This window comes from Gallinula chloropus (genome assembly GCF_964237585.1).
Source record: "Gallinula chloropus genome assembly, chromosome: 16".
Lineage (NCBI taxonomy): Eukaryota > Metazoa > Chordata > Aves > Gruiformes > Rallidae > Gallinula > Gallinula chloropus.
The window spans coordinates 16,405,312-16,421,088 of NC_140101.1; the positions used below are offsets into that span (position 1 = coordinate 16,405,312).

General features: G+C 50.6%; 1 protein-coding gene across 1 annotated transcript; it reads left to right on the forward strand.

The window, feature by feature from the left end:
* Nucleotides 1-112: 112 nt before the first annotated feature.
* NFS1 (NFS1 cysteine desulfurase) lies at nucleotides 113-14,857 on the forward strand. The gene is made up of 11 exons (XM_084271780.1): nucleotides 113-222; nucleotides 1,093-1,176; nucleotides 1,825-1,977; nucleotides 3,159-3,252; nucleotides 5,085-5,219; nucleotides 6,140-6,297; nucleotides 10,166-10,271; nucleotides 10,444-10,525; nucleotides 12,371-12,454; nucleotides 12,556-12,645; nucleotides 13,205-14,857. Exons 1-11 carry the CDS (start codon nucleotides 127-129, stop codon nucleotides 13,266-13,268), a joined length of 1,146 nt encoding a protein of 381 aa, XP_084127906.1. The 5' UTR covers nucleotides 113-126; the 3' UTR covers nucleotides 13,269-14,857.
* Nucleotides 14,858-15,777: the final 920 nt, after the last annotated feature.

Below are 15,777 nucleotides of genomic sequence, written 5' to 3' on the forward strand. Positions count from 1 at the left end.
CCGGGGGGGGGGCTCGGGTACAGCGTCCCCCGACCCCCAGCGTTTGGCGCCCCGGCCTGAGCCGAATCCCTTCGGTCCCTGAGCCGGGCGGTTTGTGCCCCGCAGGATCCCCGGGTCCTGGACCGAATGCTGCCCTACCTGACGGCGTACTACGGCAACCCCCACTCCAGGACCCACGCCTACGGCTGGGAGAGCGAGGCCGCCATGGAGAAGGCCAGGCGGGTGAGTCCCGGGCACTGGCAGGCAGCAGCAGCACAGCTCCTCCGGGCAGCTGTTGGCTGGATCCAGCAGCTTCCTCTCTGCTGAGCTGGGCAGGCTTGTTGCAGGAACAAACAGTGAGATTAGAGCGACTGAAATGGCAGAAAGCAGTGCTTTGGGCACGGGTGCCGCAGGGGGTTTGGCTTCCCGAGGTCTCAAGCGTGAAAGGAGGCTGTGGGGAGCTGGGCTCAGCCTCTTCTCGCAGGTAAGAAGCAATAGGACAAGGGGGAATGGCTGCAAATTGCACCAGGGGAGGTTTAACTTAGAAATCAGGAGAAGTTTCCTCTCAGAAAGAGCGGTTGGGTGTTGGAAGGGGCTGCCCAGGGAGGTGGTGGAGTCAGCATCCTTCAGGCTGTTGAAGGACAGGTTGGATGAGGTACTTGGTGAGATGGGTTGGTGGGTGATAGAGGTGGCAGGGGGTTGGTTGGGCTGAATGATCTTGGAGGTCTTTTCCAGCCTTAAAGGTGCTGTGATTCTGTGCTGCTGCAGCAGTTGGGCTAACTTCCTATTTTGTCACTCTCCCCATCTTAAGTATGGCTCTGTCTTTTTTTCTTGGAAGTCTTGAGTACTGGGGGTTTGTCTCCTGAACTTTCATCACCTTTCATGCCAGGCTAACACTAAATGCCAGTGCTGCTGATGCCTGTGAATTCCTGATGTATTTTGTACTCATGCAGATATATACAGTCCTGTACCTGTAGCACAGCTTTGTGAGGTACTAGCTGTAGTCCTTTCAGGGCTCAAGGAGGTACTCTTCTTGGAGACATTTTGTGTGGGTTTTCTGTGGTGAATTCCTTGTATTTTTCCTGTAACAAATCCATGTTCCTTTTTAAACAGCAAGTTGCAGATCTAATAGGAGCTGATTCAAGGGAAATTATATTTACCAGCGGGGCAACTGAATCAAATAATATGGCAATCAAGGTAAAATCCTTATTCTAGTAGTTATTTATTGCGTTAAAATGATACTTTGAAGAACTGTATGTGCCTTTCAGCAGTTTGAATGTCAACATCTTGGTCTAGTTTGCAAATATTGGCGTTCCTGGATTTACTCCTTGTGGTATTCTGCTACGTAAGCGGAGGAGATAGATACTGGGATGTTTTGAGGACAGAGTATAGTGCTCACTGTTTATCTTGCATGCACCAGATCAGTTCTGCTTGTGTGATTTAAATTTATATCATAAAATAGAGTGGAGACCCTGATTGTTTCCCTCTGACTGAGGCTAGGTAGTGTTTTAACCTCCAGTACATGGTGGTTCAGACTTCTCATTGTCTAGAACTCCAGTGAAAATGTTTTAGGGAAGTATTTCTGTTACTGGTGTCTAGAACTTACCAGTTCACATTTTCACTGGCGTTCTGACAAGTGAGGTGCTTTGAGGAGTGAGTGCTGATGGGAATGTGTGGTGTGAGTGCCATCACAGTACCTTCCAGATGCATGACTTTGGGGCAAACAGGGCAGTTCCAAATGATTTAATCTAAACAGTAATTTATTGTATCCAGTCATTTTGTGTAAAGCTTCCTTTCTTCAGTGGCCTAACAGCAAATGTCTTGTTCACCAATTGTGCCTGACAGGGTGTTGCAAGGTTCTATAAGTCCAGGAAAAGACACATCATTACTACACAAACAGAGCACAAGTGTGTGTTGGATTCCTGCCGCTCCTTGGAGACCGAAGGCTTTCGGGTCACGTATCTGCCTGTTAAAACCAATGGGCTCATAGATTTGAAGGTGGGTTGTTTACTGACAGAAAGAAGGTGAAAACAGAAAAAGGTCTTGCTTCAAACTGAGGCTCAAGAGAACCCCTTGGTGATAAGGGGAGAGGATGATGAACATCACAAAATGGGATGAGAATTGTAGTCAAACCTCCGTCACAAGTAGAGAAGGATTCTCTGGTTTGACTCTAGGATTTTCCTCAATCAAAATACCTGTCTCTCATCACCTGCTGTTGTTCATACCCGTGCAGGTGGAGCTGTTGTGTACCCTGTAGAGAACCCAGTACACAACTGGGGTGGAGCTGGCTTTTTTACAGGGGCCAATGGTGACATTTCCTGACCTGACCTCCTCGGGGCAGCAGACGCAGCTGCCCTGGCTGCAGTCCTGGCATTTTGCAGTTGCATTGGCCTATTCCATCCTTTGTGTCCTGTAATCCAGGGCAACATCAGCTTTATTCCTAGACCCATTGTCCCACCTGGAGAGATGTTCTGTGCTCATGGGGTAGAGGGATCAGTCCTGCAGGTTCAGGGGTGTCGGTTGCATCCTCTGAGAACTCGTCCGCAGCCGCCTCTTGGCGTGGTGGATGCAGCACGCGTCCCGTGCAGCCAGCCTCCCTTTGGCTGGATGTGGCTAAGCCTGGTTCATGGGCGCCTAATTCATGCAAGAAAACAGTTCAAGAGAATGTAGGAAAAGCCTGGGATTGATCCAGCTGGCTGGCACGATGGGGTTGGGATCCCAGACATGCAGTTGGTGACCCTCGTAATCCTGCGGGACTCTGGTGTTGGTGTGTGTCAGTGCTCTCAGCAGGCTGTGTGGCTGTGGTGTGGTGCTGGGTCAGGCTGTGTGGCTGTGGTGTGGTGCTGGGTCAGGCTGTGTGGCTCTGGTGTGGTGCTGGGTCAGGCTGTGTGGCTGTGGTGTGGTGCTGGGTCAGGCTGTGTGTCACTGTGTGGTGCTGGGTCAGGCTGTGTCAGTGGTGTGGTGCTGGGTCAGGCTGTGTGTCACTGTGTGGTGCTGGGTCAGGCTGTGTGGCTGTGGTGTGTGGTGCTGGGTTAGGCTGTGTCAGTGGTGTGGTGCTGGGTCAGTGCTCTCAGCAGGCTGTGTGTTGGTGGTGTGGTGCTTGGGGGTGCTGAGGGGGGTGTGCTGGGCAATCTCCCTGCTGCTGGGAGTCACAGCTCATCTGTTTGAATGCTCCACAGGAACTGGAGGCTGCGTTCCAGCCAGACACGAGTTTGGTGTCTGTAATGACTGTGAACAATGAAATTGGGGTAAAGCAGCCAATCCAGGACATTGGTGAGTATGCCATGGCTTCCCCATGGCACCTACAGCTGCTGCTGCTTCATTTTATTGCATATTTTCATAGCTGACTGCCACTGGGCATAGCAGCTGTGGTACAGTTGAGGAACAGCTAATAGTGTTGTCCCAAATCAAACCTTATTTTTAAAAGCAAATGAGGATGAAATTCAGTGTGTTTACAGTGAGTGTTGCAGCCTTGTAATACAGATTAACTGCAGTGTCTCCAGCTCAGTGCTTCACTTCATTCTGAATTGTACAATGGATGGAAAAGTTGCACAGAGTAACTGTCCAAATTGAGCTGTAGTGGCTTACTGAGTGCTGGTAGTGTTGAAGAGGAGGAATGTGCAGAATTTGGGGTGGGAAGGGATGGTGGGCACCACATTTGGACACCCCTTCCCCAGTATTGCCATAAACTGTTGTGAACAATAGATTTGGAGGCCACAGGCAACTGAAGAATCAGGTTTCTGGAAGAGGAAGCAGGGAGAGGGTGAGCCAGGCTCTGAGCCTGGGTGGAAGGACAGGACCTGAAAGCAGGTGAAGGGAGGAATGTGGCCTGCATGTGCAGCTCCTGGATCCCACAGTGATTCCTGGGTAACAGTTTCTAAGACAGTGACAAAACAGCCCCCTACCCCCTGTGCCCCTTTCAAATTCAAGACACCCTTTTATAAGATGTTTGAGTTTTTAGACAGGTTTTAGGCTTTGGCCTCTGCCCTGGAGTTTATACCACGTGGTTCTGGGGAGTATTGTTTGCCCAGGCTGTGGCAGGTGTCTCACCCTGGTGTGCAGATGGTTCACCTGCTGTGTGGTTTGTTCTTTTCTTTATGCTGCTCCAAGCAGCATTTTCCACAAAGCTCTTCAGGGGAGCGTTTCTTCTTCAGGGTAACATTTCTTCACTGGCCATCAGTGAGTTGCTTGAAGGTGTGAGGACTCCTGTTTTCCTCCTGTGCTTCTGTCAGGGGTTAGGGTTAGTGTTGTCCCATGCTTAAGTGCCAGAGACAGTTGGTACCAAGCTCTGGTTCCTGCAGTAGGTTCTCACTGTGCCCTGATGACAGGTCTGACAGGCACTGTGGATTTATCCTGAGCCTCTGTGGTGTGGGGCCTGTGCCTGGTCCTGGCAGTGGTGATGCTGTTCTTGCAGGGCAGCTCCTGTGGAAAACAAGGCTGAGCTGGTCATGCAAAGGCTGCAGCTGTGCTGGGTGTGGGTCCTGTGGAAGTCAGGCTGTGAGGGGTTTGATGACAAGAACTAGAAGCTCAGCTCAGTGCCCATGGGCACAGGGGTGGTTGGTTCTGTGGGGGGCACTGATGGCAGGCTTGGGTGAGTTCAGGGGGGAGTAATTGGCTGTGTGAGGGCTGCTGGTGCTCCTGGGAACAGCTCTGAAGCCAGGTATTGCAGACCTTGGAATACAGAGAGAATGGCTTAAAAAGACTCTGCAGCTATACATTTGAAAGCCTGGCTGGGTTGTACCTGCTTGTGTTGAGAAGAAAAAGAACCCAGAAAAGATCTTCCTTTTGTCCAGGTGTAGGGTCACCCCTGGGGGGAGACTTGGATGCCCCATCCCCCTTTTAACTTCTCAGCTGAAGACATTCACTGCAGTCTCACTGCTGCCCTGCTGAACCTGTGCCTGGCTCGCTGTCAGCCAGAATAGCTCCTGCACAGCTGCACACACTGACCTAGAAAAGAAACGTGACAGCACCAGTAACTTTCCTTTGTCATCTCAGAACTGGTCCCTGCTGTGCACTGATGCTTTAGGTTCAGTGTTGGAATCATTGAAATCATAACAACAGGATGATGTTAGATGGTTTTTAATAATGTCCTGTTTCTCCTGCAGGTGAGCTGTGCCGTGCACACAAGGTGTTCTTCCACACAGATGCTGCTCAGGCAATTGGCAAAATTCCTGTGGATGTCAACAACATGAAAATTGATCTAATGAGCATCAGTGGCCATAAAATTTATGGGCCCAAAGGTACTTCCTGAGGTGCTTTTCTAGAGAATGGTTGTTTCCATGCCTACCATTGTATAGTATGCATGAAGTTGTGGTGGTTTGACCCTGGCTGGAGGCTGGATGCCCACCGAAGCCGCTCTGTCACTGCCCTTCTCAGCTGGACAGGGCAGAAAATATCTACTGAGAGGCTGAGGAGTGGAGATAAGGACAGGGAGAGATCATTCCACAATCGGCATCACGGGCAGAACAGGCTCAACACAGAACAAAGGAAAGAAACCCCTCTGGTTTATGACACTGCCCTGCACCCCCAGGGACACCAGAGTCGGGTGATGAGAAGTGTGACCAGAGCTTAAAGCACCTCCCCACACCCCCCTTCTTCACAGACTGCACTTGATCCATGATTTCACTCCCTTCCTCCTCCCATTGTGGCACGGGGAGGGGCAGGGAATGGGGGAATGGGGGTTTTGGGCAGTTCCTCACCAGATGTTTTCCTTCTTAGGTGGGGGCGGGGTGGGGGGAGCACATTCCTCACCCCCTTCCCCTGCTGCAGCGTGGGGTCCCCTTCCTTTCAGGAGGAAGTCAGTAAGGGAACATCAGTGAATGAAATTCCTGCACGTAGAAACTTCAGTGCAGAATTCAGCTGTGCACAGGAATTGTGAGAAGTAAGGGAAGTGCTGAGTCCGTGGGTGGCTGAAGCACGTGGGGAAAACTGAGCTTCTCCCATGGCTGAAGCTCTGGGAGCCTGAAGGGGGAGAAGCAGGAGCAGTGGGAGCAAACACCCTGTTCTGTGCTTCTCTATGTGCTCACTGGGTTTTTTTTTCCAGTGAGGTGTCCAAATCCGTATCTACTGTGTAAATAAGGAACGTTTCTAAACCTTGAAGTCCTCCTCCAGAGTCCTGGGCTGTGTGTGTGTGTGCTAAAACAGCTTTCCCTGTTTCCAGGGGTTGGTGCTATCTATGTCCGCCGGCGCCCGCGTGTCAGGCTGGAGCCCCTGCAGAGCGGGGGAGGCCAGGAGAGAGGTCTGCGCTCGGGGACCGTGCCCACCCCTCTAGCAGTGGGCCTGGGGGCGGCCTGTGAAGTGGCACAGCAGGAGATGGAGGTATGTGGGAGAAGGTAGAGCTATTCCTTGTGAGTTCAGATTTACTGCAGGTTTGCAGCTGAGGTTTTGTTGCTTGTTTCTACCTTGGACAGTGAAGTTTCTTTGCTTGGTTTGGTGTCTAAGCCTCTGTGCTGCTCTGTTTGGGGACACCAGTGCATTCCTTAGGGTTGAAGTGTGACAAGCCTTTCATGTAGTGCCCATGGCATGCATGAGCCACGTATCTGTGCACAAAGTGTCTGGGTTCTTCCTGGGAGATGGGCAGAGATCCACCCTCTGATCTGGGGAGGTTATGGAAGAGGCTGGAGAGTCTGCAGAGCTTGAATTGGGATTCTCTTCCTTGCCTGGTGGAGTTTTGATGTTTCTAAACCAAATCAGAATCTCCAGAGCTGGAAGGGACCTGTAAGGATCATCAAGTCCAGTTCCTGGGTCCACACAGGGCCGGCCAAGCCAGAGCTGGGGTCATTGTCCAGATACTTCTTCCCCTCAGCCCAGCTCGGGGCTGTGACCCCTTCCCTGGGCAGCCTGTGCCAGTGCCTGACCCCCCTCTCAGTACAGAACCTCTTCCTCACATCCAACATAAACCTCCCCTGTCACAGCTTCACACCATTCCCTCGGGTTCTATCCCTGGTCCCCAAAGAGAGGAGATGGGTGCTGCCCCTCTGCTCCCCTTGTCACACAGCCACAGACCCCATGAGGTCTCCCCTCAGCCTCCTCTTCTCCAGGCTGAACAACCCCAGGGCCTCCAGCCTCCCCTCGTAATCCTTCCCCTCCAGACCCTTCCCCATCCTCGTTGCCTCCTCTGGACCCTCTCCAGTAATTTTGTGTCCCTCCTGTCCTGTGGAGCCCAAAGCTGCCCCAGGACTGGGGGTGAGGCCGCCCCAGCGCAGGGCAGAGCGGGACAGTCCCCTCCCTGGGCTGGCCGTGCCGTGCTTGATGCCCCCAGGATGCCATTGCCCCTCCTGGTGCCTGGGCACGCTGCTGGCTGGTGGGTAACTCTCTGTCCACAGAGACCCCCAAATCCCTCTCCCAGGGCTGGTCTCCAGCGCCTGATCCCCCAGGCTGGGCTGCGGCCAGGGCTGCCCCTTCCCAGGGGCAGGATCTGGCGCTTACCTTGTTAAACTCGGGGGGCTGGGGGTTGCCCAGCGCTGGCCAGTCGGGCTCTGGCTGTAAGGCTTCTCCACCCCAGTGCAGTCAGCAGCTCCTCCCAGTGTGGGGTCACCTGCACATCGACTCAGGAGTCTCCAGCCCTGAGTGCAGGTGGCTGATGCGAATGTGCAGAAGAGCAGGGCTGGGGATGGAGCCCTGGGCACCCGAGCCTGAGGGAGCCCCATCCCCTGCCAGCTCTGGGCCCCAGCTGACAGGCCTGTAACTACCAGTGCAGTTTGAGAACTCCTAGGAAACAAAAGGCACTTACTGTAATAGATGCCCATTCTTGTGTTGTGAAGTGCAGCATCTAAAGCACTGGCTAACTTGTCTTTAAACATAATAACAGTTCCTCACAGCATTCTGTAAGCTGGAGCACAGGAAGTTCCGCACCAACATGCGGAAGAACTTTTTCACAGTGAGGGTGACGGAGCCCTGGGACAGGCTGCCCAGGGAGGTGGTTGAGTCTTCTTCTCTGGAGATATTCAAGTCTCGTCTGGATGCCTATCTGTGTAATGTGAGATAGGGAGCTGCTTTGGCAGGGGGGTTGGACCCGATGATCTCTTGAGGTCCCTTCCAACCCCTAAGATTCTGTGATTCTGTGATTCTGACTGAGAAACTGGCTGCCACTGGCCTGGACAGGGGGACCCTCAGCTGGGTTCAAAACTGGCTGGATGGCTGGGCCCAAAGGGTGAACGGAGCCAAATCCAGCTGGAGGCCGGTCACGAGTGGCACCCCCAGGGCTCAGGCCTGGGGCCAGTTCTGTTCAACACCTTTAGCCATGAGCTGGATGAGGGGGTTGAATGTTCCCTCAGTGAGTCTGCAGAGGACACTGAGCTGGGAGGAAGTGTTGATCTGCCTGAGGGGAGGGAGGCTCTTGAGAGGGATCTGAACAGGCTGGACCCATGGGCTGAGACCAATGGGGTGAGGTGTAACATGGCCAAGTGCAGAGTGCTGCACGTGGGACAGAACAACCCCAGACAGTGCTACAGGCTGGGGAAGACTGGCTGGAGAGCTGTCAGGCAGAGAAGGACCTGGGGGTGTTGGGTGGCTGCAGGCTGAATATGAGCCAGCAGTGTGCCCGGGCAGCCAAGAAGGCCAATGGCATCCTGGCTTGTGTCAGACACAGCGTGGCCAGTAGGTCTGGGGAGGGGATTGTGCCCCTGTACTGGGCACTGGTGAGGCTGCATCTCGAGTGCTGGGTCCAGTTCTTGGCTTCTCACCATAAGAAGGACATTGAAGTCCTGGAGCGAGTCCAGAGAAGGGCAACCAGGCTGGGGAAGGGGCTGGAGGGCAAATCCTGTGAGGAGCAGCTGAGGGAGCTGGGGGTGTTCAGCCTGGAGAAGAGGAGGCTGAGGGGAGACCTTCTCCCCACCTCCCCTGCCCTGCCAGGAGGGTGCAGAGAGGTGGGCGATGGTCTCTCCAGCCAGGGGACAGGAGATGGGACAAGGGGCAATGGGCTCAAGCTGCCCCAGGGCAGGGTCAGCTCAGATGTGAGGGAAAAGTTCTTCCCTGGCAGAGTTGTGGGTCTGTGGCACAGGCTGCCCAGGGAGGGGGCTGAGTCCCCACCCCTGGGTGTGTTTAAAAGAAGGGTAGATGAGGTACTTAGGGATATGGTTCAGCTTAGGATGGGATTGGTTTGACTTGATGATCTTCAAAGGTCTTTTCCAACCTTGTGATTCTGTGACGATGGGTTTTATGAAAAGAAATTTGACACTTTGTGTATCTATCTGTCTATCTGAGTGGTTTGCAATACTTGTGGAGACTGAGCTCACTAGGACCAACCTGGTAATTCTCTTTTAAAACAGTTGCCAAAGTAGGAAGAGTTTGACAGGAGTTTTTTAAGTTTCAGACGTGTTCTTTCCCCAGTTTAACCAAACCCAGCTGCTTCTCATGGCTGGTGATGTAAAACAGTTTGAGTGACACTACACTGTGTCATATGGTTGACACAATGAGTGGAAGGGATGCCATCCAAATGGACCTTGAGAGGCTGGAGAGGTGGGTCCATGCAAACTGCATGAAGCTCAGCAAGGCCAAGGGCAAGGTCCTGCACAACGAAAGGCTGGGTGGAGAATGGGTTGAGAACAGCCCTGAGGAGAAATTGGGAGGATGAAAAGCTCAACCTGACCAAGCAATGTGTGCTGGGAGCCCAGAAAGCCCCCTGTATCCTGGGCTGCATCCCAGTGTTGTAACCAGCAGGTTTTTGGGGGAGGTTCTTCCCCTCTGCTCTGCTCTCCTGGCAGCGCTGCCTCCAGCTCGGGGGTCCCCAGGACAAGGGGGACACAGAGCTGTGGGAGCCAATCCCCAGGAGCCATGGAGTTGATGGGAGGGCTGAAGCCCCTCTGCTCTGGATCCAGGCTGGGAGAGCTGGGCTGGCTCAGCCCAGAGGAGAGAAGGCTGCTCCTGGGGAGAGCTCCCAGCCCCTTCCCAGCCCTCGAGGGGCTCCAGGAGAGCTGGAGAGGGGCTGGTGCCCAGGGCAGGGAGGGCCAGGCCCGGGGGAACTGCCTTCAGCTGCAGGAGGGGGATGGAGAGGGGCTGGGAGGCAGAAATCCTTCCTGGGGAGGGGGGAGGCCCTGGCACAGGGTGCCCAGAGGAGCTGGGGCTGCCCCGGGATCCCTGGCAGGGTTCAGGTCCAGGTTGGATGGGGCTTGGGGCACCCTGGGCTGGGGGGTGTGTCCCTCTGTGGTGTTCATGGTTTTGGTCTCTTTTCTGCTTCCCTTGCTAGTATGACCACAAGCGAATCTCACAGCTGGCAGAACGACTGGTTATGAAAATAATGAGTGAAATTCCTGATGTGGTGATGAATGGAGATCGAGAGCATCGCTACCCAGGTACCATGAGCAACACCCCGAGCCCGTTACACTGTCTGGCTCCTCAGTGTGAGTGGCCATGAGTGAATAATGCCCTTTCTCTTTGGCAAGTGCTGCTGTGGGGGTGGGTCAGGATTTGCCCTGGATTCCAGTTGCTGGAGGGTTTTTTTCTATTTCATTTGTTTGTGTGTAGGATGCATCAATTTGTCTTTTGCATACGTGGAAGGGGAAAGTCTTCTGATGGCTCTGAAAGACGTGGCTCTGTCTTCAGGAAGGTAGGTGGAATATATGGGCAGGATAGCAGTGTCCTTTAGAGAGACAAGAACAACTGCTGATGGAGGTCCAGGCTAAGGAGTGGGTCTGCTCTTTGCTCTGCATTGACATGTTCGATTAATGACTCAGCCTGGCATTGATTGCCTTTTGAGATGGTGAAGGAGAAATTTACTTGTTGTGAAAGCAAAGAACCCCTCCCATCCCCACATCCCCCCCAAAAAAAGCCCACAAAGACACAAAGCTAGAATAATCAACCTAAAAATTCCTACCTGCCAGTCTTGCAGGCTTGGTGACCTGTGATCTGAGGTAGCCTTGATGTGTAACTGCCAGTGACACTTTGATTCCAAAGGCTCCCAGCTTGTGAGCAGCTCCAGCAGCATTTCACACAAGTAACTAGAACTGAGCAAGATTGGAAAAGGTCCCTGAATTAAATTAGCTCTTGGTGCCTGTGCTTAATGAAAAGCAGAAGGTTGCACACTCGTCTTGGCAGCGCTGTGGGACTGGCTGGTAATGTTTCGTTACTGAGACAACCTTGCTGGTTCTGGTGGCGTTAGTGGAGTGTGAGGATTCCCTCCTTGAGTCAACTTTGAGATCAAAACAGTCAGCATATCTGAACTAAAATGTGTTGGTCCTCTGGAAAGGAAGAACAAGTCTCTACATGAGTCCCTCTGAAGCCAAACACTCCTGTCATTTGAAAATCTCTTTGAGGCTCTGCTTTGTGTGCCAGAGGGCAGTAAGCAGCTCTGCAGCTTGTCCTGCATCTTGCTGCCTATAAAGACCTGTAACATGTAACAACATGTAACCAGTTTTGCCTACTGCTCCAAGAGTTCTCTGTAGTGATGACTGTAAATCCTCCTGATCTGGATTCCTCTGTGCAGTGTGTTTCATGGATTTGTTCTGCAAAAGGGAAGCTTGTGCAGTATTTTAATTTTTTAATGTTTCTGTTGGTTGGTGCCTTCTGTGGCTCACTGTGTCTTGGCTCCTTTGTCTCTATTCCATGGCCTCTCTGCCTCTTAGTCTGCATTCCCGCTGCTTCTGTTTGGCATTGAGTTTATTGTTACAGCATTATGTCTGTGCTCTCTTCTCCCTCACGTCAGGGGAGGCAGTGAGCTGGCCAGCAGCAGCAGCCTGGCTCTCCTCACAGAAGGGACAGGCCCTGACAAGATCCTGGTGTTCCCATGAGACAGGAAAGTTACTCATGCTGAAGGGCTTTGTAATCACGTTCTCAGAACACAGCGGCCTTGAAGCCAGGGTTACAGACTGTACAAACCAAGGAGGAGTTGTGGGAAGGGATTTGGGAGTAAGGGAACATGTCATGAACCAGCCATGATGAATGGTTGGTACAGCAGGTGTGCAGATAGTTTTAGACATCAAAGGGAAACTAATAATGCTTAGCTATAGGATATTCTTACCAGAACCTGTTACATTTACTAACCAATCAACTTAGTGTGATCAGGGTGTTTTCTAGTTGCCATGTTTGCAGTAACAAATGTGTGTGGTCTGTGCTGTGTGCTTCCTCTCAGTAAATGGCTTCACCTTAATCCACATGGAATTGCGTGTTGCCCATCGCCCATCTCGGCACCCTCGTGCTTCTGATTCATTACCTTTGTTCCCTTCTAATGCCTGCTCCTTCCATACTCCTCCTTCAGTGGCAGAAATACCTCTCTCCTTGCTCGTATTCACTGGTGGTTGCTGAGAGGCTGGGGAAGCTGACCAAGGTAGCTGTAAGAGTATCAGTCATATGAAATGTCTGTAAGTGGCTGTTGTTGTCAGACTGACCTGTCACTTCAGTGTGCCCTCTGCACAGGAAGCAGAGTTTGAAGTGTGCCTGCCTTCCCTTTCCCCAGCGCCTGCACATCGGCCTCTCTGGAGCCTTCCTATGTCCTGCGGGCCATTAGAACAGATGAAGACCTGGCTCACTCGTCTATAAGGTGTGTGGAGTGCTCTTCCCTCAGGCTTCCAAACACTCTTCTGCTGTGTACCCCTCCATATGCCTGTTATTCTAGTCCTTAATGGTTTTCTTTTGGTTTAGATTTGGCATCGGTCGTTTCACTACTGAGGAGGAGGTGGATTATACAGTGCAGAAATGCATACAGCATGTTAAGAGGCTGAGAGAAATGAGGTGAGATATCTTACTGAACATAAAGACTTCTTAGATGTGATAATAATTTGAGGAGTTGAATTTAGTTGAAAGTAATTATTTGCTTCAAAAAAGTCATTGTTGACTCGGTATGTAAGCACCCAGTGCTGCCAGAGAAGGTGGTGGGCCTGATTTTAACAGTAGTGACAAGGGAACAAACCTGGGAATGAGCCTTCTCCCATGTCCTGTCAGGAGTAGGGCAAGCAAGCACACAGGGCAGTGCCCAGAAGCTTCTAAGCCAGAGATTGTATTACTGAGCTTAGGTATCAGTAAGTTGTTTTTTGGTGAAACTGCAAGACTGCTGACTCATCTGGTCAGCGTCCAGTTCCAAGGCTGGGTCTCAGACATGGGTACTCCATGCCCAAAGCAGGAGCAGGAAACAAGGTTGTGGGCTGAGGGCACAGTTGAGGACTGATTGTCTGAACCTTACCAACCTCCAGAAGGGAGGATTGGTAGACAGGTGCCTCCTGATTTCTCATCTCAGTGTGACATGATCTGTTGAGCTGTTGCTGATGTCCTCACTTTTCTCCTTTCTTTACAGCCCTCTCTGGGAAATGGTGCAGGATGGAATTGACCTCAAAAGCATTAAATGGACTCAGCACTGAGAAGACATCACTATCCATGGACTAGATGTGGATTAAAATGCATTTTCTGTACATTCCTGAACAAATCTTGCAGCACTTCTGATTTTTTGACACTTGTAGTTTGACTGGAAAACTAACCTCTCTGATCACCAAGTCTAAGAAGCCAAAAATGAAACTAGTCTGTATCCTAAAGAAGTGATATTGACACACAAATTTATGCTAAACTATAATATATTTGGAAGTGTATTTTCTAGTAAGAAAATCACAGAATCACTGTGTTACTCCTGGGCTAGTGGGATCCTGGCCAGAGGTGGTTGCTTCTCATCCTGTGTAGCTCTTCTTTCTGTTTGAGGTGGGTGTCCTACAGCAAGCAGCTGTTATCCTGCAGCTCAGATATGTTGCACTGCAAGGAGTCCTCAGATAGGAAGAAACTTGTCATTTCTAGAGGAAAAGGATTCCTCAGTGTGGCTACGTGCCTTCACACTGAAGTTATATGTGCAGTTAAGAACAATTACTTTTTCTAAAACAGTATTTTTGGCTCTTTCCTTGGTTTTGTCTTTTTTGGGTGATGCTTGTACAGACTGATGTGCATTAATCCAAAACATCCTGCGTTACAGAGTTTATGATACAGTGATGATGCACTTTGCTGTCTTCTCCGTTGTGTTTTTTCTAGGCAATTTTTTCTAAGGTAGGAAAGAAAACTTGAATGACTGGGGAGGGGATAGGCAGACTATCTCAGTATCAGCTCAGTTGGAACATGAGTGGTGGTGGTGGGGAGAGCAGGTAAAGTGCAATGTCTTCATGCAGTCTGGGTTTTTCCTCCTGTTGTGAGTCCTTTACTGTTACTCAGATTGCCTAAGGGCCTTTGGCTTCTTCTGCCCTAGGGACTCTTGCCCCATGGGGAATAGTTTGTCTAGAGCTAAGAATATGTGGCTCTGCAGTATTTCTCTGCATGACAGACTGTTCTTCTGTGTGACTGGAGACTTACATGGGAATCCCTTCTCTGCAAGCGCAGGGGAGAGTGTCTGGTAAAGGCTTTGATAAGACTCATTCCTATCAGGGTTGCTCTTACCATTGTTGATCTTTCCGGTAGGGAACTTAACCCCGTGTTACAAAGTGCCTTTGTTTCAGTTGCATAAGCAGACAACTTTCTAATTAGTGTTATTGATTGATTGGTGTTGTATTTAATATACCCTGTTGACAGCGTGTGTTCAGGTCGGGGTGGTATCTACCTCGAGGATGAACCATGTCATGTCAAAGCTGAAGCTGAGTCTCACAAGGTGGATTGTGTTACAGAACCTTGTTCTGCTTTGTTACCAAGGACAGCTTTGGTTGGTTGTAATGCAGAGCTAATCCTCCATGGTCCTGTTTGGAATGACTAGCTTTAGCAGCTTTAATGTCGTAGGGCTGGCACCTTATATTTCATCACGTTTTTAAACTACCAAATGCATAAATAGGTTTTAGAGGTGTTGTATGTACTACATTTTATCTTTGGGCCACGTGGGCTTTCTGGATTAAGCATGTGAACGCTTTCCTAGCATGTGTTAGAACTGTATGAAATTGTTCTGTGTATTTTGTGGAAGATAAAAAATACAGATAAATGTTAAACATGGCTACTTTCAGTCTTTTTGGGTCCACCCCCCTGTCTGAACTGAGCAGTGCAGCCAGTAAGCTGCTAAATTGCATCCTTTCATTAGAGAACACAGGAAAACAAACATCTAAATTTTCTGTGAACACTCTTTCTGTCATCAGGTTGACTTCTGATGAGTTGTTCTTCTCCAACAGTGCCTCATCTGAGCTAATTTTTAAAAAGAGCTTGATTGAGAAAAGTGAGCCACAAATCCTGAAGGTTCTGAGCACCTTTTAAGGATGAATTCTACATGTGAAGGCTTGGGCAGCACATGCCCACTGATAACAAATGTTTGTTGGAAAATGCTTCTAGGAGAAGATTAGGAACAATGGAGAGAGATTTCCCCACGACAGGAAGAAGAAATGCCAGGGGTAAATGTCTCCTTTTAGACAATGGAATGCAGTTAATTGTTTTTTGTACAGGAAAGTAACTTTCTTTGGGAAGAGAATATTACAAATGGAATTGCCTGTTAACTCAGGAGTGAGGGAGCTGTGGGGTTGTGGGGGTGACTCATTAGAGCCATCTGCCGGGCATTAAATGCTTGTGGAAGGTGAGGATTTAGTGTCACCATTTTGCAAGTGGCATAAAAATGGAACCAGTGTGGCAAACAGGAATGAAGTAACTGCCAGTAGTGCAAGATGGTTAGGCAATGCACCAGGGGGGAGCAAAAGATCCTCTGTGGTGGATTTTAGTATTTCTAACTGCTGGCAGAGCGTATCACCTAACTACAAAAATGACGAGTATTTCTTCAGGAAGGGTTGTGCAGAATTAGCCAGTTACCTGTTCTGGACTTGAGACAAAGGAAGACCTGTTGGCAATGTTACACAGCTGTGAGCCTGTTGGGGATTCTTCAAAATTAAAAATCAACAAATGCTATTGCCTCCAACAAAATACTGCCTC

Excerpts from the sequence above, each read along its gene's own strand:
- NFS1 (XM_084271780.1), top strand. The coding sequence starts at position 127 with ATGCTGCCCTACCTGACGGCGTACTACGGCAACCCCCACTCCAGGACC. Across the intron at positions 1,177-1,824 it reads CAAATAATATGGCAATCAAG|GGTGTTGCAAGGTTCTATAA; the intron begins GTAAAATCCTTA and ends TGTGCCTGACAG. Across the intron at positions 10,272-10,443 it reads TCGAGAGCATCGCTACCCAG|GATGCATCAATTTGTCTTTT; the intron begins GTACCATGAGCA and ends GTTTGTGTGTAG.